General features: G+C 43.4%; 1 protein-coding gene and 1 long non-coding RNA gene across 5 annotated transcripts; one reads left to right on the top strand and one right to left on the bottom strand.

The window, feature by feature from the left end:
• The first annotated feature begins 210 nt into the window (after window positions 1-210).
• Window positions 211-21,410, top strand: LOC143315750 (radixin-like). 3 transcript variants are annotated; one of them, XR_013076173.1, is made up of 16 exons: window positions 213-428; window positions 2,271-2,364; window positions 10,323-10,406; window positions 11,024-11,119; window positions 11,823-11,945; window positions 12,387-12,538; window positions 12,776-12,859; window positions 13,460-13,606; window positions 15,440-15,536; window positions 15,685-15,848; window positions 16,280-16,410; window positions 16,722-16,882; window positions 17,080-17,172; window positions 17,475-17,711; window positions 18,797-20,889; window positions 21,286-21,410. XR_013076173.1 is itself a non-coding variant. In XM_076723122.1 (15 exons), exons 2-15 carry the CDS (start codon window positions 2,353-2,355, stop codon window positions 18,959-18,961), a joined length of 1,746 nt encoding a protein of 581 aa, XP_076579237.1. In that variant the 5' UTR covers window positions 211-428; window positions 2,271-2,352; the 3' UTR covers window positions 18,962-21,410. The 3 variants fall into 3 exon arrangements, 2 of the variants coding, with proteins under 2 accessions (XP_076579237.1, XP_076579238.1); XM_076723122.1 differs by having other exon boundaries at window positions 211-428; window positions 18,797-21,410; XM_076723123.1 differs by lacking the exon at window positions 213-428 and adding an exon at window positions 748-887 and having other exon boundaries at window positions 18,797-21,410.
• On the bottom strand, window positions 13,907-27,366 carry LOC143315751 (uncharacterized). Of its 2 annotated transcripts, none has more exons than XR_013076174.1 (8): window positions 26,874-27,366; window positions 26,575-26,662; window positions 26,335-26,395; window positions 26,016-26,238; window positions 25,526-25,586; window positions 25,311-25,419; window positions 17,469-22,813; window positions 13,907-14,967 (listed from the first exon to the last, which is right to left on the bottom strand). It is a non-coding gene; the product is annotated as an uncharacterized LOC143315751 (long non-coding RNA). The 2 variants fall into 2 exon arrangements; XR_013076175.1 differs by having other exon boundaries at window positions 26,016-26,202.
• Between the last annotated feature and the right edge of the window lie 73 nt (window positions 27,367-27,439).

Raw genomic sequence — 27,439 nt, 5'->3', positions numbered from 1 at the left:
GAGATTCCTGAGGGGGCAAAGTTATACTTCTTGTTTACTGCTTCTTCCCTCTGAACTGTTGTTAATAGTTCCGGGACAAGTTAACTATTAACCATTCGTAATAGTTTAGAGAATTGTTAAGATTTCGAGACGAGAAGTCTTTCATTGACACATTTTCCCACCCACTCTTCTACGAGGCTTTTATTTTTAAAGTTGAGACCGGAAGTCGTAGTATTTTATTCCGGCTGGCTCGACGCTAGCGCCCCAAATCGCCTTATGGCTGTTAAGACTTCAACGGTTTTCCTATGTCTGCGCTAATTTGTTTCCGTAAACGCATCAAGAGATAAGGAGCGAAAACCAGCACGGATTTCTCATCGTTGACATTTTCTTCCATTTGAAGATACCGGGCTTTCCTATCAATTCAAAGCTGTACTTCGTCCACCCCCCCGGTGAGTTGCCTCTCCCGAAAAGATGAGCTTCTCTTCAACTTAGATGCAGTAGCGGATATCCTCGTGTTCGACCAATTCATATTTTAAACGCGATAGAAATGCCGACTTGTACCAAGTTGTACCCCTTAAACTGCCTTTAAACGCGCCGTAGCTTGACTTACGTGGCTTTAAGTCACAATTTCGGGATGTTTCTGTTTTTGGTGGCAAATGTGGTGAATTAACGATGGCCAACATTTACAGGTTGTAAAACTTCACATGGAAGAGCGAGGCAAGGCTTGGCTAGCCTGGTCCCGTTATGTAGTTAGCTTGACTACACCCACTAGCTTGAAAATGCCAGCGTTTCAGCGGGCCACCTCTTGACTTCATGAAAACTATTTTGAATTGAAGAGTCACAAAACGGCTAACGTTAGCGTGCTACCGGGTGAAACTCAGAAAAAAGGGCGTTTTGACACGACAACGGTATGTTTCTTTCTCCGTGTCGCACCGTTGTAACTTAGCTAACTTGTCCGCCGTCTGATTCAATTGTGGTGAAATTAACGTGCCTTGCAGATAGTCAAGCTAATTGCGGACAAGCTACAAGTGGGCATGCCTTCATCTGGAGTGTGCCTCAAAAGACTCAGATGTTCAATGGGCTCCCTTACACGTTTTTCTTGAACAAAACCATCATTTTTGTCTCGCTGTTACTCAATGAGGCCACACTCATTGATAGCTGAGGGCTTTATTTTTCCGTGTGGTGTTAATCATTGCTATTTCTTCAGTTACCAATATGGAGGAGGGTCCTTTGCTGGTCGTGTTCTGGGGTCTGGCCCTAAAAAGTGTGCTCCAGCAAAGAGAGGAGTCCATGAGGATTAATTGCGAAATAAATTAGGTGGAACTGATTTAATTATTTGCCAACTTGCCGCTGCAGGATTGTGCAAGACAAGAACTGCGTGTCACTTCAGTACCTCAGTATTGCCAAGAAGCATCATATGGCAGTTTAACTGAGGTCATATCCAAACTTTCAGGCCAGTGTGTCTTAGCCTTAACTTTATTGATCCCAATTTGGGAAATTTCAACCTTGACTTGGACACATATGTTACAGAAAACATGGCAGGGACTCAGCCAATGGCAGCAGTCCAGTGTAGTAAAAATCCTAAGTGAAATCTGATTGGACGAGCCGTGAGTGGTTGGATGAGAATAAGTGTTGCCAGAAATCATCAAGAATACTATAGAACACAGTTTTTAGTTGGCATGATACGGGATAAGTAATTAAAGCATGCGATGATGAGGTGTAGAGTGTCAGACAGGTCGTTTATTTTTCAGTATAACATAATAATTTTACATTGTCCGTGAGTCACCGCTTAACGACTTGCTGTCTTTCACCTCTGTCTTCCAGACTAATTTTGTTTTAAGTAGTTTCCCCCATACAGCCTTACAATAGCTACCATATGCACGCCATGTACAGCGAAGTGGTAGCGCATGTTGAGACTGAATGCGAAACCACTTTTCTCTGCATCTGGCTGTTTGGGGTTTCTGTGCCTTGTAGCCATTAACAGATTTAGGAATGGGATTCGTTTCATTTCATTTTGTTCCTTCTTTTTCAGTCCGTCAGATCTTTGGAGTACCCTACTTTACTCACTTCAATGAGCGTCTTATTTACCTCGGCTGAAACATCATATCCTGTTATTTTATGCTGTATGCATTATATTGTCCACAGGGCTTGACTGATAGATGGTAGTTATAAAACCGTCCAGTAAATTTAAAGTTTAATCATCAAAATGGACTGTATTTAGGCCGCTGCTCATGTTGTTTCACGCATGCTTACTCTGTGCCTGAAGGAAAAATGATCTCTTTCACTTTCAGGTCCTGTGATACAGGTGCTCTCGCCGTCCTGTGACGGATTTATCCTCTCAGCTGTCTGGTACACGGAGGAGAGGAAGCCAAGATGCCGAAACCGGTAAGAGCTTGAATGGAGCTACATGACAGTTGGCTTATAAGTGTCAGCAGCTTTTATCATTTCCTCTTGTACGGAGATGTACAGAAATGCAGCTCTAAGGGAAAGATGCCAGGAAAAAACACTTGAGTTAGCCGCTTTCCCTGCTAATTGATTCAGATTGTTTGATGAAAAAAATGAAGTTAATCAGTCGCCCTTGTAGCTCAGGGTATATGATATGAATCAGAAACATGAAAGTTGCTTGTTTGTTCCTGTCTGGCCTGTTTGTATAAACTGACTTTTTAGAACTGCTCTCTAGCTGTCATAATAGTCGGCTTTCGCTGCCACCAAAAGCTAGATTTGTGCATTTTGGGAAGTGACAGCTTCATCCCCATGGCTGCTCCTACTCCTCATACTCCTCTTCCAAGTAAACAACAGCCAGAGTGTGAAATGAACTGCCTGGCCCACAGGCCTGCAACTGCAACACTGCTGCCATTGTTGCTTAAAGGGTGGAGAGAATGCCAGAGTCCTGGGATGTGAACAACGGCAAATCAAAACCAATTTGATGCAGCCCCTTCATGGCGGTCCCACTGTTGTCATGCTGCTTTTTCATCATAAACAGGCTTTGCTAGATGGCACGCATGAGTCTGCGGATATTGCATGTTACACTATTACTTTTCACTTTGAAGTAAGAGATTTTAGGGAATATGAAGCTGTCTAGGCGACATATTAATCTGAGCAGCCGAACGATGACACAGCAGCAATGAGTATTTGGTGTAACATTATGATTAATTAAAGTTCCCGTGGAAAGTTGCTAAAGATTACATCAGAAACTTTCCTAGGAACTGGCAGCAGCATGCTCCAGGCTTGGCCACAAGTGAAGCTCATCTCCTGTCTAGCTCTTTAGGTGGTGGGTGTTTGTTGTATGTCTGTGGGTGGGGAGGTTTAGGAAGCCACAGAAGAGGAACAGCCAGCCACTGATGTCATCCTCCACTTCCCACTCTTGTCCCTTGAGTCACCAGGGCACCGTCCCAAAAGCTGCTCCTCGGACAGAGCTGGCCCCTCTGCTGAGAGCGACGTCTCTGTCACAGACAATAAGTGACAGAGAAAGTACAGCTTGTCGCAGGGAGGCACTGACATAATAAACAGAGGAAACATCAGACTTAACTGTCTGGGATCGCTGCCAGGCACTCATTTGTAACCAAGACATAAAAACAATCCCAGTGTTGAGTAACAAGAGTTTGTTTAGCTAGCAGGGGAGGTACTGACTGTTTTGCAGTAGTGATTTTGCAATTACAATCACAACTTTACAGAATTTCAAAGTTGAAAAAAACAATATGTCTCTTGTTCACAACAGGGCTTTTGCACTTCCTGTTGAGTTCAGTTTGGTGGTTAAGTTATTGCAGTTTTGATTTTTATCCCGTTGTGGTTGAGCAAGAGACTGAAGGGTCAAGGTTTTCATTATAGATGAATCCAATAAAACAATGTTTGTCACAGTTTCCCAGAGCTAAATGTGATAAGTTCTGATAGCTTATATTCATTTGAAAATATACAGAGCAAGGAAGAAAATCCTCACATTTGAGAAGCTGTTACTCGCAAATGTGTGACATTTTTTCTTGATAAATGATTTAAATGGTGAAGCAATTATTGAAATTGTTAGCTGTTACCTCCGAAACTCCTTCTCTTATTTCTACTCCACTTCTTATCCATCAGGTGAATCAGTGATTGAGCAAAACTGCATGCAGTTTCTCTAAAATGCAGTTGCATAATTAAAATCAGAATAATTAGACTGACTCTCAGGATGCAGCATAGCAACACAAGAACAGCTGAGGTCTGCAGCAATTTGCTTTAAACAGATTTAGCCGGTGTGTTGGAAGGTGTTTTGTTGCTGTTAAACATTGATGAGTGTGACCTTGCTGGCTTAAGGAATTTTTCTACACTCCTGTTGCAGTTTGTGGGATTTACAGGAAAGTAATTAGTTAATTTATCGATGGATTTTGTGATGATGATCCTTTGATCATGAAGTAGATAATAGCATCCCTGTCTGATGGCGTCGACATCAGTGCAGATGAAGCATGAAGCAGTCCTTTTCAGGGCGTCTATGAACATATCCTCCTGCTTGGTGCTTTCTGTGGGCTTGGGTCAGGGTTATTATGAGGTGATGGCACCCTGCAGGATGAGGGCCCTCACTGTCTTCCTAGCTCGTGGCTGTTTTCCTGTTTGCTGGAGAGGGGGCCTGCTGTGTATATCGGGGCCCAGTCTATGTCAACATCCTGTCTCTGGAAGTACAGAGGCAAGGTGAAGAGAGAGGATTGTCACCACGACCGAGGGACTGTCAGGAAGGGAAGGAGTCAGATGGATGGCCATAAAATTTGGGAATAATAGGAAACTGAGAGAGAAAGAAGGGGACATGGGAGATATTTCATAGGAATTTTAAGAGGTAGGAAAACATTGAGGCTTATGGGAAGGGAGGAGTTGCAATGTTGTGCCAGTTGTGTTTGACCCTTCACATCGTTTACAGGACAAAAGCAAGATCCATAATCAAGTTTCCTCTTTATTATCCCTCTAATGAATCACTGGAAGCTTTTCACATCCAGTCTGTGCAACCGTCGACTGGACATGGATAAGTAGATTTTTTGTTCCCCCCTCTTGTGAAAGGGATGCTTCCCACGCAGCATTCACCTTCCCTTTGTGTTTGTAGGTAGCAGTGATTCCTCCTCCGCTCTCTGTCCTCCCTCCATTCCTCCCTCCCTCTGAAGCCTGCCTCATCCTGCATGGGGGTTAATCAGAGGGACAGACAGCTGCTCAGAGCCCAGCAGGCCAGATTAGCAGCTCTACTGATTGAAGTGTGTGTGTGTGTGTGTGTGTGTGTCTGTGTGTGTGTGTGTGTGTGTGTGTGTGTGTCTTAAGGCCTCTCTCAGCAAAGCTCTTCTTAACAGCTTACAGTTACTAAACAGCTGCACATTTAACAAGGGGCCCGTCTGAGTGAGAACTCATCTTCACAATTGAAATGGAGAGGGGGATTTAAAAACATCCCAAAAGCGCCAAAAAAAATAATAACGCAAATGAGGCGTACAATGAGATTCTCATTGGCCTTTCATGTTTGTTTGTTTGCCTCATTTACTCACTTGCTTGTTGAGTCAGTGCTTCGGTGCAGTTTTGATCCGTACTCAGTGCAACTTGAGGTCTGTTTAGTGACGCTGAACACGAAGGACGGAGAGCAAATTATAGTGTTTGTACGAGATAGGAGGAGACGCATAGTTTAAGACGGGCCCTCCCTTATACCATAGAAAAAGGCCAGAGGAAGGTCGAAAACAACAAAGACCACAAGCCAATAAAAGCCCAAACTTGTGAAAAGCCTCGTCATAGCTGCCTGCCATTTGGTCAGTGTCATGTGATTGGAAATGGACATGGAGTTATCCACAATATCCACCAGATGCAGCTGTGTCATATTTTGGCTCTGCTGTTGCTATCGTAGATGATCTGCTGCCGTCTTAGCCAGTGTACCACTGTTCACCCGGCGTGTGAGTGAAGTGTTTTGCTCTTGGCTCATGAAAAGCTCTTCCCTGCTCCACCATCTTTACTTGTCGGGTGTATTTTTGCCAGAAGAGCTTGTGTCTGGGAAGCATGGAATTATAATTAACTCGTGAACAAAAGCTGTTAACACATCAGGGCTGTACATTAACATTTTTGGCACAAAGAACTGGTGCAACGGAGGTTGAAAGGCCACAAAATGTTAGCACAAGTATGAAACATCTGTTACCATCTCTAAAAGCTACCACATGTAGTGCAGTCCATCCCTTACAACAGCCATGTGACTGGTTAAGGACATGAACGTTGTCAGTAAATTTCTATCACCATACATACAGTGTCATTCATAAATTCCTGTTGGTCATACAGTACTAATCTGTGAAGTGCTTTTTGTTCTCTTATTATTAAAAAAAAAAAGGGAAGCAGTGTAACAACTGAAAACTGGAATCCAAAAGACCAGAACAGATTTAAGTCATTGGCCACAACGAGGGTCTGTGGGCAGACATCATTAGATAAAAGGACTCATTGTTAAAGGGTCGTCTCCTCGAATGTTTTCTGGAGCTTCCCTGCATCAGCTACGGAACAAGAGCTGCTGTTCCTCATCAGAAGTGAGCCAAGGGAAATCCTTTTTCCACTCGCTGTTATATCAATACATCATCTCTCTTGGTTTGCCCTTATTTTCATTCATTTATCACACTGTTATCCTTATTTTAAGATAACTTAAAGTTAAGTGCTTGTCCTAAAACTACTGTAAGTTAAGATAACTTATAACTTAATCATCAGCACTCTTTTTATATGTTTATATAAGATGAGAGATAAACATGCATTGTTCATCGCACTTGTATAAACATGCAGCCCAGACATGTTTTTCTAATTAACACTATTCAGGCAATGCAGATACAAGATGGTGTTGGGTAATACTGCAATTAAGTAAATTACAACCACAAAGCATCTGTTACCACATCTAAATGAGGTTATTCAGTGTGCTTGGAAACTTGAAAAATGTTGCCAAACATTGTATTGCAAATGTGAAGAACGGGCTTCTGCTCCTAAAACGCTTCCATGCTTCTGGCATCGGAGCCGCACTCGAGATGTGTCAGGCCAGTGTGGAACGTGACTCAGCCGCATCGAGTGGACATTTGATGTCAGACTACTTATAGGTTTACCTGTTGCTTTTAAGAACATCATCATTACATCATGCTTCACAGGCTCATATGGCATGTCAGCATTAAACAAACTGAATTTGCAGGTAGTGTACATGCGTTTACCTACGAAGGTTGGGCCAAACTGGTGACTTGTTAAATGCGTTTGGAGTTTATAGCTGATCTATCTGGTGTGACTGTCTTTTTTAAAGAGACTACTGTAATTTGGTCCTTTTTAAGAACTGTCATGTCGCCCAGTCAGTGTGTCTAGTATCACCAGACGGTGTCATATAAGGACAGGCTCGCAAAAGTCGCTCCTTCGAGACTTCTCAGTTGTCCGAGTGTGTGATTAGTTGTGTCAGTGCCTCGGCATGTTGTTGTCCGTCTTCTCCTCCCCCTCTCTCTGCAGGAGAGAGAGGATTAACTGACCGTCTGGTCCATACAGGATTCCACCTCTCTCTGCTCTGTGGGTTGCTATGTTTTGGCAGAGACGCTCACACAAAGGCGGGCCCCACGCAAATGCAAGTGAAGGGACATTCAAGGCTGGTCACTTGGAAACCCCAGCTCAGCACTACATTCTCCATAACTACTCCCTTCTCAGAAAGTCAATGAGGCAGCTCCTCTTGAAACCAACACAGAGCCTTAATTCATCTGTCAGTGAACCATGAAGAGCTTATTTGCCGATGTGGCTTTTGTCAGGGGTTTGTTTTGTGCACTTGCAAGTGCAGATTGAGATGTTTCCTGAGTAGTTACGAGTTTTGCCTGAGTTGGATGGAGCAGTGACCTCGTTGCCTGATCGTAGCATCTAACTGAACTTGGGAAAATGTAATTGCTGGCTTCTTTTTGAATTGTTTTTCCACATTTGTTTGTGGTGGCTGATGGTTTCATTAACATGAATCCACAATCTGTTGTTTGTGTTTAAGTGTCTGCATCTTCGCAAAACCAACCAGAGGCAAGAGCTGGTTTTCCTTGGTAGCTCATGTTCCAGCATGTAACCATATCCTGTGCTCATTGAAATGATGTCGACACGGCTGTGTTGTAATAAGCAGCTAATGCTATTGGATTTGCTGTCATTGGTGTAGAGACATTTATAAAGCATCTCAGAATCACTTGTAGGAATCAAGCAAAAAATTAAACTAGGATTAGAAACTCTGCAACCTCCAGAGTATTAATTATGAAGCTTACTACACACACTCGGCAGTACGTAGAGGTTTTTATTTGAGGGTGAATTTAATGACTGAGAAGTATAATGATGAATTTCCTGTATTGTTCTGCTATGCGGTTAACACATTAAAATTTGTAGAGGAACAAACAAAATATAACAGTCATGTCACTGATATGAAAAGCTAGTTTCTCACAGATAAAGAAAGTTTAGTTCGGGCCCATATCATCACACTGAACTCCGATTTCACCATGTTTGCCTGACAAGCCGTCCCTTTGTACATCCCTTTCATTTCCCTCCCCTGCAGATAACTGGCATATATTGCAACGTGGGTTGATTTTTCCAGACAGGGATCAAGGATTTAGCCTTGGTCTTGATGTGGACTAAAAATAAAGTGCCTCTCACTGTGTGGAATCTTCATTGAAAGACACATTGGCAGCAAGCACGCCAGAGAGATTTGCTGTCAAAGAGCACAAAATGTTTGCTGTAATGCAACAACTGAATCAATCGAAAATTGACCCTGACTGAAGTAAAGGTGTCGAAACTGTTTATGCTTTGATACTTTTTCGATATCGCATGCTTAAAATGATACGATTCCAACCCACGGCTGCACGGATGAAACAACCAGGAAGAAAATCAACTGGTCCTCAAGCATTACTATTAAGATTATTTACAGATGTGTTGCTATGTGTTCAGTGACTTTCTGCACCAGCACCATGTGCAGGTTGTCAGTAAAGAAGAAAATTATCTTATTTTGTGTGCAAAGGATGATTTTTTTTGTCTTTATCCCATCTTACTGAAAGAGGTATCTTTCTTTGTTTTACTACTATCATATTGAAGTTTAAATTTCAGGTATCTTGACAACAGTCATTTTGTCACTTAAGGCTTCCACCCACTACCTACATTTTCCAACCTGCTTAAGGCCTGGCCTTAAGCAGGATAGATTAGGAACATGTGGAATACAGTTTAGTCCCTTTAATAAGTTATATAAATGGACTGTCGCACATTGCAGTAATGGTGAAGGCCGTGCAGGAGTGATCATGCGGGATGTCTATAGTGTGGAGAAAGTGCTGCAACTTTTCATGGGTAATTAATGAGAGGGAGACGGAGGCAGATACATTGTGGTCTGAGCTCCATGTGGTGCAGGGGAGTCCAGCTATGTGCTGTATAGACACAAGTTTCATGGATTATTCATTGCAGGGATATTGAGAGAAACAGAGAGGGATGAAGGCAGGAGAGACAGTGAAGAGATCTGGAGAGGAGAGGGAGAGAAACGCAAAGTCAGCGTTCTTGAGGTTTAGTGTATAATTGCTCAGAGGAAAAGGAAGGTTCTTTTCCTCAGTTTTTCTTTCTGTGCCCCTTCTTTCCCTCCTTTTTTTGTATGGCTGGCTCAAGTACAGTTGTACGCTGTAACTTAATCTCAAAGGGAGTACACCCCGGATCTCTCTTTCTTCCTGTTTAGCACTTTACCTCCCCTGCTTTCGTCTCTGTCTTCTTGCACTCTTGCGAGAAGTTTTTGTTTTGCACACTCAAGCATTTTGCATTTTCTGCACCATGTGCTTCCCTACGTCTTCCCTCTCATGTTGTTAACCACTACTGAGGCGACGTAACAGCTCAGTGTATGCGTAGGTGTGAGAGGAAGTATGTCAGATGCCTCGGAGGTCAGCCCCGTTCAGTTCTGTACCATGAGCTGCTGCTAGGCCTACTGCCAATGCCACTTAACAGAGCACAGCCAATGACTGAGTTTCATCCTCTGCACCACCCCAACAGAGGCCCTTGAGTAGTAGGTTGCTTTGAAAGGTGGGGCTTGAGGGAAAGAGAGACAAGTATACACTTTTACTATACACTTGGGCTAACTTGGGTTAGGATTGAGGGATATTGACACATTGCACGCATACTCAGCAAGCATCGTTCCATGCTCCTCTGGAGGACTTCTGTAATTTCCTGGGAGACTCAACTGAGGAAGGAGTTAGACAGCAACACTTATATGCTGTTGTGTTGTTACGTACATACAATAAAGTTCCTGCATTCAGCTTTATAATGTTGAAAAGCCATTTTAAGTAGAGAGGCGTGTCTTGATATTGTTGTCTCAGTCTTTGCCTGTGTAATATGGCAAGCAAAGTAAAATTGTTATACTTGTTTCCTAGATCAACGTCCGTGTGACCACCATGGATGCAGAGCTGGAGTTTGCCATCCAGCCTAATACCACAGGAAAACAGCTCTTTGACCAGGTGAGCATGGGTGACTTAACCACAAATGTTGGCTGATTGCTGCTTCCCTAAAAGCTAAATCTTCTTTTGCCACCTTTTCGTGTTAGACGTTGGCTTTGTGTACCGACTGCATTTACTTTAGTTGTATGCACACACAGTTTTTACATTCAGTAATCGATTATAACAGACATGTTGGGTGCACTCACTCACAAGGTTTTACCTTTGCGGTGTGTTTATCTTGGACAGTTTGCCTCCACAGCTCCGTCTTTCTATCATCTCTACATTTAATAGCACATAAACGAAGGATTATTCTAGCACCAAAAAGAAAATCAGTCGAGCCTGTGGTCCAGTCAGTCACAAAGCAATTAACATACTCCCACATACTCCAAACCAGTAATGGCTGTGTGTGTAGCCCCTGTGGAGCATCTGCAGAAAACAACTGAAACTGCACACTTGAGTAGTGTTTTAATCTAATATTAAAAACGATGCACGTAAGGAAGAAAGCATGATACCAAATGTGACATGCACAACACAAGAAGTGTAAAAAAGCTAACTGAAGTTCAGAGAGAAGGTTTTGTTTTCTGCTGTGCTTAGATAATAGATACATGGCAAACCATTTTGGATGTTTTTTCCCTCAGGTGGTGAAGACGGTGGGACTGCGGGAGGTGTGGTTCTTTGGTCTTCAGTATGTGGACAGTAAAGGCTACATCACCTGGCTCAAACTCAATAAGAAGGTCAGTCCTATGCTTTGCCCTTCTTCTTTGTCTGAACCACCACAATGCATAGCTTTTCTGGGATCTGGAGCCTCACATGTGCTCTTTTAATAGGCTTTCTCTCTCACTGTCTCTCACTCTGGCCAACACACCCTCCAGCCTTAACACCCCTGCTATTACAGTGTGTCTGTGTGTTTCCAAGAATGCATGACATAAATTTCCCCTCACACTCTACAAGTGTGTTTGAGATAGATAGATAGAGAGGCAGGGGCTATTGAAAAATGTAATGATAAATTCCCCTTGATGATAATGCAGGCTGATTGCGTCGAACAAGCTGGGCTCCATTGCAAACTATTTTCCATGCATGTGTGTGAGTAACAGCTGTGCACATACAGTATGTACAGAACAGCCCAATAACATATGTCCTCGGGTACCAAATGATCTGTTCTGACTCACAGTGACCTGGTTACAGACGTGATATGTGATGAGTATTCTTGTTTACAGTCCCCTGATGGGCTTTAATGTGGATTAAGAGAATTTTATGAGAAGGATGATTCAACATTGACACAATTCACACAAGCTACCAAAGTAACAGGCGTAGGTGTGACTTGAACCTTCTTCAAGGCCACTCACTGAGATGTATCTGTGACACAAAGTTCCTGATGTGTTGCTTAAATATATGGATGATGATGATGATGATGATGATGATGTATTTATTGTCCAGGTGACCCAGCAGGATGTGAAGAAAGAGAACCCTCTGCAGTTTAAGTTCAGAGCCAAGTTCTTCCCTGAGGATGTCTCAGAGGAGCTAATCCAGGAGATCACCCAGAGACTCTTCTTCCTGCAGGTAACAAGCCACTGCATAGTCAAGTCTCCATCTGAATGAGCAAAAGCAAACGCAAATTAATGTGCATCTCCATTCACTCCTGAAATGATGGACACCGATAAATAAGTGGGGGCTCTAATTCTTCAATTGGTTGGTATAAAACCATTGCAGAAGGGGAGAGTGTGCGAAATGATGGAATTAAAGTGCCATTTACACCCTGAGCAGTGATGGACCACGTGGAAAAAGTGATGGAAATACTGCAAATTTCATGTTTTCTCTTGAGGAATGTTGTTGGCTTCCTGTCGGTCCATGGATATCCAATGTTTTAGTGTCTTCAGTGGAGCGGAGGCTTGAGTGATGTTTATGTCACATGCTTCAAGAACGTCATGATGTATTTGCTAAAGCCAGGCTGATGAAGTTTGATAAGTTTGCTAACTCCTGTACTCCCTCCTGTCCTGCCAGGTGAAGGAAGCCATCCTGAACGATGAGAACTACTGTCCCCCAGAGACAGCCGTGCTGCTGGCATCATACGCTGTCCAGGCCAAATATGGAGACTACAACAAAGATGTGCACAAGCCTGGGTACCTTACCCATGACAGGCTGCTGCCTCAGAGGTACATGCACACAATATGTCACAGCCTATATGGCTCTGCTGCCAGCCAAAGTGACTGAAGGTGAAGAGGGATGAGTAGGAGGTGCCCTTTCATTTTTAACCCACAAATGAGATCTGTAGAAACTTGGAATGTGTCTCGTACCCTGTTGGAATTTTTAATAATTTCCTCTCAAGGAAACAATTCTGCTCAGTTCAACATCCCTTCAGGTGAAGTCATTGTGTGTATGTTTGGGTGCAGAGTCCTGGAGCAGCACAAGCTGACCAAGGAGCAGTGGGAGGACAGGATACAGACTTGGCACGAAGAACACAGAGGAATGCTCAGGTACGTGTCAACATTTCATGTCAGACTCTTCACATGAAACAGCCTGAGAGAGAGACAAAGAACAATTGTATTTGAGTGTACGCCTTTAGGCTTGTTTTATCATGTTAGGATGTGGAAATATTCGTCATTGTCTGTGCAGTTGCTTATTGTAGAGAGCTGAACGAGGCCTACGGTTCAGAGAGTGTTCCCTGTCTTTGATTGTATGATTCAGTGGTCATTTGCTTTCTAAAATGAAAAGTATGATATGCGCAGATTAGATTCTCTTTACATTAGCCAGTAGCATCGCTTCCTTCTGCTCAGTGGAAGATAGTTCCTACATGAAACTGCTCACAATGAGGTCTGTGGATTATCTTTTTTCTAATTGGGTCATGATTTCTGGGAAGACCGATTGCTGCTGAGTTTTTCAATGTATTTTTTTCTTTGGCACTTTGATCAACACAAGCCGAGTGTCATCTAGTTCCATTATATTTGAGAGAAGGCAGACATCGCTACAGCTGAGATCTCGAGAACACACTAAACCCATCACTAAAACAATGTTTTTCTAATAAAACATCTATAATATAAAACCCTCTAACTCCTCTGCTTTTCCTCTTCCTCCAGAGAGGACTCTATGATGGAATATCTCAAAATCGCCCAGGACTTGGAGATGTACGGAGTCAACTACTTTGAGATCAAAAACAAGAAGGGCACACAGCTGTGGCTGGGCGTAGATGCCCTTGGCCTCAACATTTATGAACACGAAGACAAGTAAGGGACACACACACACACACACACACACACACAATAGCAGCTTATTCCCCAAAATGGATGTGTCATGTTTTGGTATGAATTCCATCACATAGAAACATGTGCTTGCAGAGAGCTCAGAGCTGTGGTTTACTGTTAATTACTAAACAGCAGCCAACAGGGCAAGTGTGTAGGTTGAGGCTGATGACACAGCGTGTCACAAGGGATGTGAGTCAATGCATGCTGTCATAACGATGTCTGTTACACCTGCTGTGTCACACAGTCTCTCCATAAAATCAGAGCCAGAGCCTTAAGATAAGATAACATTTCATTAATCCTCCACAGGGGAAATTTGGGTGTTACAGGCAGCAGCAGTAGTATCAAAAACCTCTGTATGTATACATTCTATACAAGGGAGTACAACGTTTTTCAGTATTGCACATTGGTTGGAAAATATGTAGCAGCATATAGAAGAAAAATATGTGTATGCATAGACTTGATACAAGAAGATAGGAATGTAATATTGAAGGAAAAATGTAATACTGCACTCGATATTGCATGAAATGTAAAGACATGATGATGAAAACATAGAATCACACAGTGCAGAGCAGTAAGTACTTATGTCTTATTTATTAGCAAATTACATGAAAAATGACAAATTTACATAAATATATTTATTCAGTGCTTTTTAATTGGGCATCAACCTCGTGGTTACATGCATATTGTTGAAAAAAAAATAAAAACACAGCTTATCTACAAGCTATCTAAAAGTCTGTGTCGATGCTCTGTGCAACATTATGATGCATGCATATGGAGAACAGAGATGTGTGAGATCCACAGAAAAGAGACAGCAAACAGGTCTGTAATTAAGGATTTAACATCGACTCAGCACTCCTGCAGAGGGATCAGCTGGCAGACTCCACAAGAAACATCTCTAAATGCACAGACTGGAGAGATAGTGTTCATGACATCTTAGTTCTGATCGCAAGTCAGTTAAAATGTTGCTAGGAAATGTGTTCACAATGCAGACTGCACGAGATCCATTTGCCAATAAATCTGACACAGTTTATTTAGTGTCCACAGAGCTGGTCTTGAAATTACTGAGTGAAGCATGATCCTGTGCTTTCTTGTGGATAAACAATGCAATGATGCCACTGTTTCCAAACTACCTCAAACTGCTTTGCGTTTTCTTATTTTTCCTGCCAAGCTGGCTCTCTGTGTTCTCATTTGTGAGAGACCTGGTGCCAACATGAGATGCACAAGTTTAGAGGAAACAAAGGCATGCATCGAAGTGAAAACTGAGGAAGAAGTGGAGAAAGTCTGTTTGTCTGTCTGTCGTAGGAGAGTCTTTCCTGTCCTGTGGTCCTGTGGATTTTTTCCCCCTGTGGAAGAAAGGATAGATTTAATCTCAGCTCTTGTTGCATTTCCTGTCACTGCTTTTCCCTTCCTGTCCGTTATCTTAGGTCATCACAACTTCCATCTTTATTCTCTTGTCCAGGTGACAAAGGAAGGAAACAAGGGATAGCTTCTTTCCCCCTCCTGAGGCAGTAACCTCGTTATCACCTTATCCCCTTTCCTTTCCTTCTGCTTGCTCCTTCTTGATTGGAAAACACCCACCATCCTTTTAACTCTTGGCAGGAAGTGATGCTCTGAGTTTCATCCACCTCTTCTCTTTCCTGTCACTATTCTTAACCAAGTTACTGAAAAAAACTTGAACGTAAACTAAAAAAGTGTTCAGTCTCCAGATTTCCTGAACAGTGGTCTATTTATACAAGGCCCCATCTGCTGTTATAAAACCTTCCATATTTAACTGTGTGTAAAGTGTAAATTGTTAACCACTTTTTCTTGTTTCAGGTTGACACCAAAGATTGGCTTCCCCTGGAGTGAGATTCGAAACATCTCTTTCAATGACAAGAAGTTTGTCATCAAACCTATTGACAAGAAAGCCCCCGTGAGTCTCAGATCATTGGAAGTATATTAGAGGCAACAGATAATTGACTTTCTGCTTCATGTATACAGTGAGCGTGTCCTGTTCCACATTGAAGTATCTACTGTCTAATTTCTGCCCTTCTCTTTTTTTTGTAAAAAAAAACATTTAGGACTTTGTGTTTTACGCCCCGCGGCTGCGCATCAACAAGCGCATCTTGGCTTTGTGTATGGGCAACCACGAGTTGTACATGAGGAGGAGAAAGCCCGACACCATCGAGGTGCAGCAGATGAAAGCTCAGGCCCGGGAGGAGAAGCACCACAAACAGATGGAGAGGTACTGCAGAGGAATGCACTGAGCTAATATAAGACCCCCGCAGTCCAATTTGTCAAATTTAAAATTTGTTATTACAAATAATAACAGATAACTTTTACTCAATGCTTATCACTGGCAAATAGTTTTTAGGACAGTTGCCACCTACTTCCTGACTTGTGAGGGTACATAAATACATAGCATTTCCACTTGAGTGTTGCAGTCAAATGGAAATCAAAGCTGGCAGAGCTTCTCCACTGGAGGGCGGTGTTGCATCTCTTACATGATCTGAGGCAGTAGTACAGAGTATTTTATTCATTTAAAGGTGATGCAGCAACAGATAAGTTTATAAGCTGATATATAAGATGTGTTTTTCTGCATGTGTCACATAGTAACGTGTGTTTCTCACTCAAAAATACTCCAAATCCTGAACATGTAATTGCAAAACTTGTCAGGGCTCAGCTGGAGAATGAGAAGAAAAAGCGCGAGTATGCCGAGAAAGAGAAGGAAAGGATAGAGCGCGAGAAAGACGAGCTCATGGAGAGGCTGAGGCAGATTGAAGAGCAGACGATGAGAGCTCAGAAAGGTACGCATTTTTCCTTTTATCCATCCATCTGTTCACTTGTCTTTGCTGCTGCGTCCCTCTCCCCTCCTTGTGTCAAATTAGAGAATTTCTCTAGGGCTGTGAGTCAAGGCCAATCATGTCTATTCATCATGCTCTTTTCTTTCCAGTGGGTCTTACTGTTAATTGTTTTTTTACTCTTTCTTTAACAGACGTCAAACCTAGTTAACAAGTCACACATTGAGCTTGTGAATGCACCCTCAGTTCAGATGTATGTTCCCGACCAGTCACGACCAGCAGAGATCTAACGTGATTGTGTGTCTGTCTTTCCACAGAGCTCGAGGAACAGACTCGCCTGGCCATGGAGCTGGAACAGGAGAGAAAGAGGGCGAGGGAGGAGGCCGAGAGGCTGGAGAGAGAGAGGCATGCTGCTGAGGAGGCCAAGGCAGAGCTGGCCAAACAGGCAGCAGACCAGCAGAAGAACCAGGAACAACTGGTGTGTGTTTGTTTCAGCTCTGGCTTATGTCGACATTTATACGTCTTTGCACACGCAATCCTGATTTCCTGAGAGGTCCTTGTGACAGCGGAGCTGGAGCAGTCTATTGGAGAAGGAGCTAAAATAGTCTATGATACATTCATGTGTGTATTAAATGTGTAGTACGTGTAACAGCGGGGGTCTCTATTTTATGCCAGGCTTCTGAACTGGCTGAATTCACAGCCAAGATCGCTCTCCTGGAGGAAGCCAAGAGGAAGAAAGACGATGAGGCCACAGAATGGCAGCACAAGGTACAGGACTCTTCTCCCACAATCCTACATGGTCTGACGTGTAATCTTAGATCAACAATGAAGTAAACATGCAAACACATCTTTCCAAGCAGTGCATCCTGTGGCTGAGTCCCTCTCAAAGCCTGACTTACTGAACTTCAGCTACAGTGTAATCAACAGCAGATTTTTTTACATTCAGTGTACAACATGGCAGATGTCATTCAGCCATCTTTTAACAGTGATGGTCTACCAGTGTTCTTCACTTTCACCCGTCTGGTGTGAGTCCAGTATGTGTTCATCTTACACTCTGCCCTCACCTGCAGGCCCTGACAGCCCAGGAGGACCTAGAAAAGGCCAAGGAGGAGCTGAAGACTGCAGTGACGGTGATGCCAGCGCCTCTGGGCGGCAATGCCGAGAGCGAGCACGATGAGCAGGACGAGAACCACGCAGAGGCCAGCGCTGAGCTCTCCAACGAGGGCGTCAGCCAGCTCGACCTCCGCAGCGAAGAGGCGCGTGTCACTGAGGCTCAGAAGAATGAGAGGGTCAAACAGCAGCTGCAGGTGAGAGCGGGGCTGGGGGGGTTGAAAATGGCAGCCAAATTTAGCCTTAGAGTGAAGTCTTGTATTTGCCGTTGAAGGGAAATATCAAAACATTGATAAAATGACAACAACCCTTCAAACTACTTTTCTCGAGGTCAAATGAACTTTCACACTTAATATAAAGTTCATTTAAAGTGAAACATGAAAATACATCTAATAAATGTTACCCCCACATGGAGAGAGGCCAGATGATTAACACATTTAAAACAGAGCCAGCTCTTTTTAATTAAACAGTTCATAGGTTTTATATAACCAAAAGAGATTTACGTCTCACAAACACAAATAACAATGAGATTATATTATTTTCTAACAGCAGCTTTGTTGCAAAGGAGAAACACCAGCCAAGAAATGGCAAATAAGGGTAAGATAAGGCAAACTTCTCTGTGCGTTCGTCTTTAAACTCCTGCTCTTAACAGGAGTAGACGTGCTGGCTTGGACTGTAGCCTGGCTTGAAAGCAGCCCTCATTTTAATTAATCAATCAAACAGATGATGTCAAAACTCTTCATAAATATCAGAACTTTAAATCAACTACAGGAGCTGCAGATGTAAGCTGGGCTACTGTATAGGCCAGGACTTGTACTGAAGCTATGGCAAGAAGAGGTCAAACATCAACTTAATAGTTTTAGGAATCTTAATTTCCAAACGAACGTCAATCAAAAAGAACTGCCGTGTCTCCAGCCTGCGTTGGGTTTTTCAAAGAACTGTGCTGAAAAACTGCTGTGCTGTAACAGCGGACCCCTGCTTCAGGGTGTAAAGCAAGTTCAACTGTTGTGCCTCATGGATGGATTTACCTGTTCACTGAAGACTGAAGACGTGTTGACACACACAGATAAGTGTAGCTGTAGATAAGTTGCTTCGCGTCAGTCCGATGTTTACTTTTAAAATGTCCGAGCCGTATTTTCCCCTTTCTTCTCCTCTGCAATCTCTATGCCCCTTCTTTGGCCCACTCTGTTTTCCCTCTCTTTTCTTTGCTTCACCGTGTTCTTGTGTTTTTCCTTCCTCTTCCTCATCTCCTTCTCATCCTTCCTTCTCTCTGATCTCTCAGACGTTAAGTTCAGAGTTGGCCCAGGCCAGAGACGAAACCAAGAAGACACAGAACGACGTGCTCCACGCCGAGAACGTGAAAGCAGGCCGAGACAAATACAAAACGCTGCGCCAGATCCGACAGGGCAACACGAAGCAGCGCATCGATGAGTTTGAGTCCATGTGAGGACAGCGCCTCTGTCCCCTCACCCCTCTCTCCCCTCAGGGGTGTCTGCGCCCGAACTTTCCCCTCAGCGGCTGCTCGATTTTCATGGACAACAGATGCTGCCGTCCTTGTAATCCCACCGAGTCCCCCTCAATGCCCCCAGGCAATCTTGAGAAATCATCTTGTCAGAAACTGCCAAAGTCCTGCCCCACATCTCCAATCTGAAAGTTACGGATATCTCCCTCACAAGGAGCCGCCTGCACGCCACTCTGAACACGCAGATGTCATCGTACTGCGGAGATCATCTGTATTCCTTGAGAGAAACTGTTAAACCAAAATGGAAGCAATTGGATTTTTGTTTTTCATTTGAGCGAACATGGCCATAGAAAGTTACTTTAGTTGTTTTTGTTTTGCTTTGCAACTTGTATGCTAAGGTTGTATGCTAAGGTTCCATGTCTTCAGTTTAAGATTACCTGTCCTCTCCTTGTTTTTAAGTCCCCCCCCCCCCTGTTTTTGTTTGATTCGTTTTATTGATGATGCCCTTCTTTTTAGTTGTCTGTCGAACACATTGAGGGTAGTTTTCGTCCCGAGCTATGAATAAAGACCAGAGTTCTGGGCTAAATTTGCTACATTCATGTTAAATTATATCAAAACATATCACGAGCTAGTCATGCTAATTCGCTTAGCATCTGTGAGTCAGTAGAGAGCTGAGCAGAGGTCATTTCACTCTATTCAATCAATTAAAACCGTTGTTTGAATGTTACATTTATATAAAAAGGACACAGCAGTATTTTAATAGTTTGATTTCAGGCTGAAAATCCTTTCTGTGAATGAAGTGGAAGCGAATTGACCCTCGTCGGTAAAAGAGCCACCCAACTTGTCACATGACAGGTTTTGATGATTGAATGTAGCAAAGGTAACAAAGGGAAAGTGTTTTACATGCAGAGGTGATAGGATAGCACCTAACGAGCTAATGCCACTGAGCTATCGCCCTCGAGCTTAAAAGTGTTATAACAATAAGCTAATTGATAGTTGTGTAGCCTTGTGTGTGTGTGCGCGCACGTGTGTGTTTTCCAGATGCATCCCTGTGTTTCATTCCCAGTCACCACAGATGGTTTTCTCTGCCTACCAGCTCACAAAGGAACCCAGGGTATGAAAAGGACAGACAGAGGAACAGAGACATGAGGCTGTTTGTCTGTCTGTCCAACTGTGTGCATGTGTGGAGGCTGAGGCCTGGCACCTCTCTGGCTGGGGAGCTTATGAAAACATCAGTCCTCGACCCAGGACAAATCTCTACCTCAGTAATGTTAGCAGTGGTGACTGACAGTCAAACACTCAGGGTGCCCCCGCCCCCTTTCCCAGAATTGAAAGTCATGGTTTTGCTTGGTTACTGTTACATCATTGGGTGGTGCTCCTGGGCAGGCTGCGTTGCGTTAGAGCCCAGTTGATTTGTGGCTCCACAGCTCTTTAGACAATATAGAGGGTTTATGTAAGACTTAAGTGAGATAGAGGTTGAAAAGTGTTACCGCGTACTTTTTTAGGCTAGGCCTTCACAGTGGTCTCTCTCTGCTCCTGGCCTTGCTCGGATGTGTTGGTTTCAATGTCTGTTACAATTTCACTTTAAGGAGACAGTTTGCAGACGTGCAGTGGATTCAGGAGACTGAGAGCGTTGAGTTATTGATGAGCAGTTGTTAATGTGAAGGGTCCTGTGAAGGGTATTGTGTTCAAATCTCTTCAGAATATGATGGAGAGTAGGCCAATTTCTTCCCCTAAAAGCATACTATAAATTCTCATCTAACAACATTATTTGTGCTCAGACAGCAAATTGACTCCATCTTTTGTGGGGTGGAAAAAAATGTTCCAGGGTGCATTTTTTTGAAATGAGTGAACATGAAGTTTGTTTGGTTTTTTTTATTAACAATATAATAAAAATGTTTATGGTATTATTTGTTACGCTCTTCGTGACAGCTGGTGTAGGTTGAGTTTTTTTTTTTTTTTTTTTTAATTGTCAAGTTTTAAAGTGAAAGCACTTGTATGAAACGAGACACTGAAGCCTGCCTTTTGTGTTTAACTTCACAGTGTCCGTTGTTAGTGTTGTGTTTGCCATAGCAGGTGAAAAAAAATCATCTTGTGCTTCCAGCTTATATTTTTGTATTGTGTTCAAAAACCATAAACCCGCAGCACGCATCGCTGTACTGGACATCTTCATTGGAGGAGAAAACTCTTGTTGACACCCCCAAACCCCCCCACATTCAATCTGCAAGGCTTCAGTTAGACTCAGCAGAATGTCATTGGCCTGCCTGTCCCCTCCAATGAAGCCAGTGTCTGTGATGATCTGCCACCAGCTGTCACGTTTTGCTGGGTTTTTTTTCCCTTTTTTTTATGTTTATGTTAGTATTCTTTAAGATAGAAGGCACAAATGGATTTCAGTCAATTTCATTGGTTCACAAATAAAAGTTTTAAATTTTGAGCATGTGTTTTGACCCCTTCACTGTTTGACGTATTGCTGTATGATAGGCTTATATTTTCAAGTGGATTAACAGAAAGCTTACCTTATTTACATACCTCTTTGTACTCCCATAGGCAGTAATTAAGTCTTCAACTCTAACTGGTGTTTGTGATCTGCATCCTTAGTCAGATGATTTGGTCTATTGAATACCAACAAGGTAAAAGATGAAAAATGAAATCACGGTTTCCCAAATGGACATATTTAAATGTCTTGTCCAGAATCCAAAAGTATCCAGTTAACCATCATAAAAGACAAAAAAGAAGCTGAAAAAAAATCCATATTGCATCATTTTTTGGGAAAAACTCCAAGTGATTAGCCAATTATTTTAAAAGGTGCAGATCCACAAATCAGTCTGTTGTAATAATAATCTCAATTTATCAATCAATTGATGTGTGTAGGAAATGTCAAAAGGTAAATACCATACTGAACTATACTATGCCACACGATGCTATGCTGTATACTGTGATATACAATGCCATACTACACTCTATATTGTTCAATACTATGGATAATATTTTGGCATTGTGTTAGGTGGCCACCTGTTGCAGTCGCTCCTTTATCTTCATTTGTGTTTGTTCATTTTGTGTTTTCAGATTTTTTTAAAATTCCATCTTTGCATTCTTACAAGAATTTCCCAAATTGGGATCAATAAAGTGTACGTGTAGAATATCATGGTACAGTATGGTATAGCATAGTAAATCATAGCATTGCATATCTTATAGTATTGTATGGTGTAGCATAGTATAGTATTATATGGTACAGCATAGGAAAGCAAGCATAGTATTGTTTGGTATACCATAGTGGAGTATGGTACAGTAGATCATAGCATAGCTTATCACCATATAGTATAGTATGGTGTATATGCTGAGTATGAGATGGCATAACACGCTATAGTATTGTGAATCGAAGGATAGCATAGTATATTATGGTATAGTATAGTATGTGACAGCATAGCATAGTATGTCATAGTATTGTATGGTTCAGTATAGTGTATCATGGTATGGTATGGTACAGAATGGCATAGCTTATCATAGTATAGTATGGTGTATCTATATCTATATAGTATTATATGGTATAGCGTAGTATAGTGTATCATAGTATAGTATGGTATAGTATATCAGTATTGTATGGTGCAACATGGCATACTATAATATGGCATAGTATGATAAAGCATAGCAAAACATAACATACGACATCATAGTGTAGTATAGTATGGTAGAGCAGAGTATGGCATAGCACATCATACTATCCTATGGCACAGGATACTTAGTGGTCGGGAGTCTTGCAGGATCTTTCACACCATCAGCCTGGGGAGGCGACAGAGGGCGTCCTCGAATCTGTCAATCTCAAACCCCACCTGTGCACTGACAGAGGCAGTTGTGTGGAAACTGGTGAGTGATACGCACGTTTCTTTCCTAGTGCCAAGCTAGCGCTAGCCGCTAAGATAATTTGTGCTGTTTAAGATGAGATAATTGTCATAGAAAATAGCTGGTTTGTGAGATGTTTTCTCGTGTTTCCGGTGTGCCTTGGTGCGTGTTTTTGAATGGTTGTAATGTTTTGAAAAGATCGGTAATAGCGGACTAACGCTAGCCGCTAAGCTAATCGCTGGGCGTTTGTGCCGTTCAGAGTACATCACATTCACTGTTAAAGCTGAGATACTTTTTATAGAACCTCGTTGTGTTTGTGAGAACGTCGTTTCATGTTTCCGGTGTGCTTTGGTGCGTATTTTTCGTCTTCGTAATGTGTTGAAAAGATCGCTAACGGAAGTAGCATGCTAACGCTAGCGTTAGCTCGGTTCATCAGGCGCCATTTAAACATAGTTCAACTTTGTCAAAGAGGTAAAAGTCAGGAAGTTTTGGCTTGTGGAGTTACACCTCCGAAAAAAAATAGAAATGTTTTGACGAAGATGTCGAATGCTAACCGAGAGGATACTGCGACCAAAATGTTAAGGTGAAGTCAGGTGAGGTCAAGGTGATGTTAACTGTCATTGTTAACTTCAGCTAACATTACCTATAGATCAGATCATTTTCCACGTCGTCACTGTTGCACTTTTGAGATTAAGACTGCCAGTCAAAACTTGCTTTTAAGATTGAATGGTTGTATTTCGTGTGTCCATTGACAGCTTGATGACCGGCCCTCCCGGTGGATCAACAATCATCTGACGAGGACGGCCGCTTCCTGTGAGTGTTAAATTTGGATTTTTTGCAAATCTTTTACAATGATTCTAATGTCATAAAAAAATATCTTCAGTAAACTCATGATGGTCTTTTCAGCAGATGGAGCGATTGTAGCCAGGAGGCCCCAGCCAGTCTGCAGGTAAGTTCAAGGACTTCTCTGTGTTGATTAAACTCTCATGTGACACCCCCCCCCCCCCCCCCCCGGTTCCACAGACAGTTGAATCAGTATTGTCCCATTAGTATTTACACTACAGGTCCCAGAGTGCACAGTTGCAAGACACATCCTAGCCTAAAGGTTCAAGATCAGCTTCTTTTCTCTTTGTGTTTTCAGGTTTTCGCCTTGCCAGCGGTGTTCTCCTTTGCTTCCTGCAGCACAAACACCTGGAAGCTGGAAAGGGTGAGCTTCATTGGACACACTCTGGACCAGTTAGCCACTGTTAGTGTAACATTATTATTATTAAGTGTTGTTGCATCCCGCCTTTTTGAAGTCCTTGTCTGTCATGTCTTTGAGGGTGCGAACGATGTCTCCAGAGCTTTAGCTGCCACCTGAATGCAGTGAGTGTTTTATAGGTATGAAATGTGTGTCATAATTAACAATACACCATCAGTGATAGTAGTCTAGTAACATCTGGATATTGTTTTTTTTTTTTCTTCCCTGCTTCAGCCATTGAACCCACACGGCCGCAACGCAGCCTGAGGCGTCCCCCTCCGGCGCGGCGACGCCCATGCGTCGAGGCGCACCGCGACCTCCCTCCAGCATGCCGCCCCCATGGGCGAGGACGCCCACGCGTCGAGGCGCGCCGCGCCGCCACCCAGGGGCGCGGTGCGCCGCCCCGTCCCCGAAGGGCAGCGACCCGCGTCGAGGCGCGCGGACACCCACACGTCGAGGCGCGCCGCCCCCCACGGGCGGGGACGCCCACGCGTCGAGGCGCGCCGCGCCGCGCCGCCACCCACAGGCGCGGACGCCGACGCGGTGCGCCGCCCCGTCCCCGAAGGGCAGCGACCCGCGTTGAGGCGCGCGGACACCCACGCGTCAAAGCGCGCCGCCCCCACGAGCGCGGGCGCCCACGCGTAGAGGCGCGCCGTCCCCCACGGGCGGGGACGCCCACGCCTCGAGGCGCGCAACGCCGACGCGCCGCCCCGTCCCCGAAGGGCAGCGACCCGCGTCGAGGCGCGCGGACACTCACGCGTAGAGGCGCACCGTCCCCCACGGGCGCGGACGCCAACGCGCCAACGCACAGCACACCACAACACACACAGCACAACACGCACACACAAAGCACAACACGCGCGCGCGCGCACACACACACACACACACACACACACACACACACACACACACACACACACACACACACACACACACACACCAGATACTACAATTACAACAAATACTATTCCAATTACTCCAGTTACTACAATTCTACTCCAAATACTACAATACTACTCCAGTTCACCAATCCAGCAACTATATCATACTATATAAAACTACTACAAATACAACTTTGATCATGAATCTGATAATAAGAAAAAGTTATGATTATCTACAAAACTACTGTCTACAAAACCAGATATTCAACTACTAGCACAACACAGTATGACAGTATGACTACTTTAGTCAAAATCCATCAATACTACAACATCAATACTACACAAGTCTACAGCTTCACAGGTCATCACTCACCTCAGCACTTGAGTCAAACTCCGTGAGTGAAGAGTCTCTGATGCAACGGCTCAGCAGTAGCTCAAAGTAGCTCAGCAGTAACTTGGAGATGTGCAAGTAAGGGGTTATGCTGAAAAAAACAATATCCGGGTGACATTTTATTAATCTCATTCATATTAATTGATATTAATTGAATGAATGCTTGGTGTTCTTTGACAATGAATGGAGATGCTTACATATTGGAGAGATGGCAGGTCAACTTCAAAGACATCCCATAATGCGACTTTGATCGTGAATCTGATAATGAGAAAAAGTTATGGGGGGTAACTACAATACTCCTCCAGATATACAACTACTACCACAGCACAGTATGACTACTTCAGTCAAAATCCAGCAGTGAGGACTAGAACACTATTATATTATAGAACTACAAAGACACAAGACAAGTATACAACTTCACAGTCTCTGATGCAATGGCTTCGGTAGCTCAGTGGGCAATCGTCGTGAATCGTGAATCTGATAATGAGAAAAAGTGGGGGGGGTATGGGTATGGGAGGGGCATGTGCCAGTAACTAGAATACTACTTAGGATATACAACTACTAGCACAACACAGTATGAATACTTCAGTCAAAATCCATCAGAGAGGACTACTAGAACACTACTATACTATAGAACTACAAAGACAAAAGACAGGTTCTGGTCAAGCTTCACAGGTCATCACTCACCTCAGCACTTGAGTCAAACTCCATGAGTGAAGAGTTTCTGATGCAACGGCTTCAGTAGCTCAGTGGGTATCTCTCGCGCTTGGGAAGCACCTGCCTCAGTGAGGCAGAACCAGAACCTGGTTCGATACCCGGGGTTGCCGATGCCTGAAGCGGAGGGTGGGGGGTAACGGGAGGGGGCATGTGCCCCCTGGGTAACTTGGAGATGTGCAAGTAAGGGGTTATGCTGAAAAAAACAACATCCGGGTGACATTTTATTAATCTCATTAATATTAATTGAATGAATGCTTGGTGTTCTTTGACAATGAATGGAGATGCTTACATATTGGAGAGATGGCAGGTCAACTTCAAAGACATCCCATAATACGACTTTGATCGTGAATCTGATAATGAGAAAAAGTTATGGGGGGGGTAACTACAATACTCCTCCAGATATACAACTACTACCACAGCACAGTATGACTACTTCAGTCAAAATCCAGCAGTGAGGACTAGAACACTATTATATTATAGAACTACAAAGACACAAGACAAGTCTACAGCTTCACAGGCCATCACTCACCTCAGCACTTGAGTCAAACTCCATGAGTGAAGAGTCTCTGATGCAATGGCTTCGGTAGCTCAGTGGCCAATCGTCGTGAATCGTGAATCTGATAATGAGAAAAAGTGTGGGGGGGTATGGGTATGGGAGGGGCATGTGCCAGTAACGAGAATACTACTTAGGATATACAACTACTAGCACAACACAGTATGAATACTTCAGTCAAAATCCATCAGAGAGGACTACTATAACACTACTATACTATAGAACTACAAAGACAAAAGACAGGTTCTGGTCAAGCTTCACAGGTCATCACTCACCTCAGCACTTGATTCAAACTCCATGAGTGAAGAGTTTCTGATGCAACGGCTTCAGTAGCTCAGTGGGTATCTCTCGCGCTTGGGAAGCACCTGCCTCAGTGAGGCAGAACCAGAACCTGGTTCGATACCCGGGGTTGCCGATGCCTGAAGCGGAGGGTGGGGGGTAACGGGAGGGGGCGTGTGCCCCCTGGGTAATTTGGAGAAGTGCAAGTAAGGGGTTATGCTGAAAAAAACAATATCCAAGTGATATTTTATTTGTCTCATTAAATGATATTAATTGAATGAATGTTTGGTGTTCTTTGACAATGAATGGAGACGGCAGGTCAACTTCAAAGACATCCCATAATACGACTTTGATTGTGAATCTGATAATGAGAAGAGGTTGGGGGGGGTATGGGAGGGGCATGTGCCAATACTACTTAGGATATACAACTACTAGCACAACACAGTACACAGTATAACTACTTCAGGCAAAAATCCATCAATACTACAAAGACACAAGTCTACAGCTTCACAGGTCATCACTCACCTCAGCACTTGAGTCAAACTCCATGAGTGAAGAGTCT

This window comes from Chaetodon auriga, chromosome 23 (genome assembly GCF_051107435.1).
Source record: "Chaetodon auriga isolate fChaAug3 chromosome 23, fChaAug3.hap1, whole genome shotgun sequence".
In the NCBI taxonomy this organism is placed as follows: domain Eukaryota; kingdom Metazoa; phylum Chordata; class Actinopteri; order Chaetodontiformes; family Chaetodontidae; genus Chaetodon; species Chaetodon auriga.
Note: the sequence above shows the minus strand (reverse complement) of the source record. Positions and strands in the feature narration are given on the sequence as shown.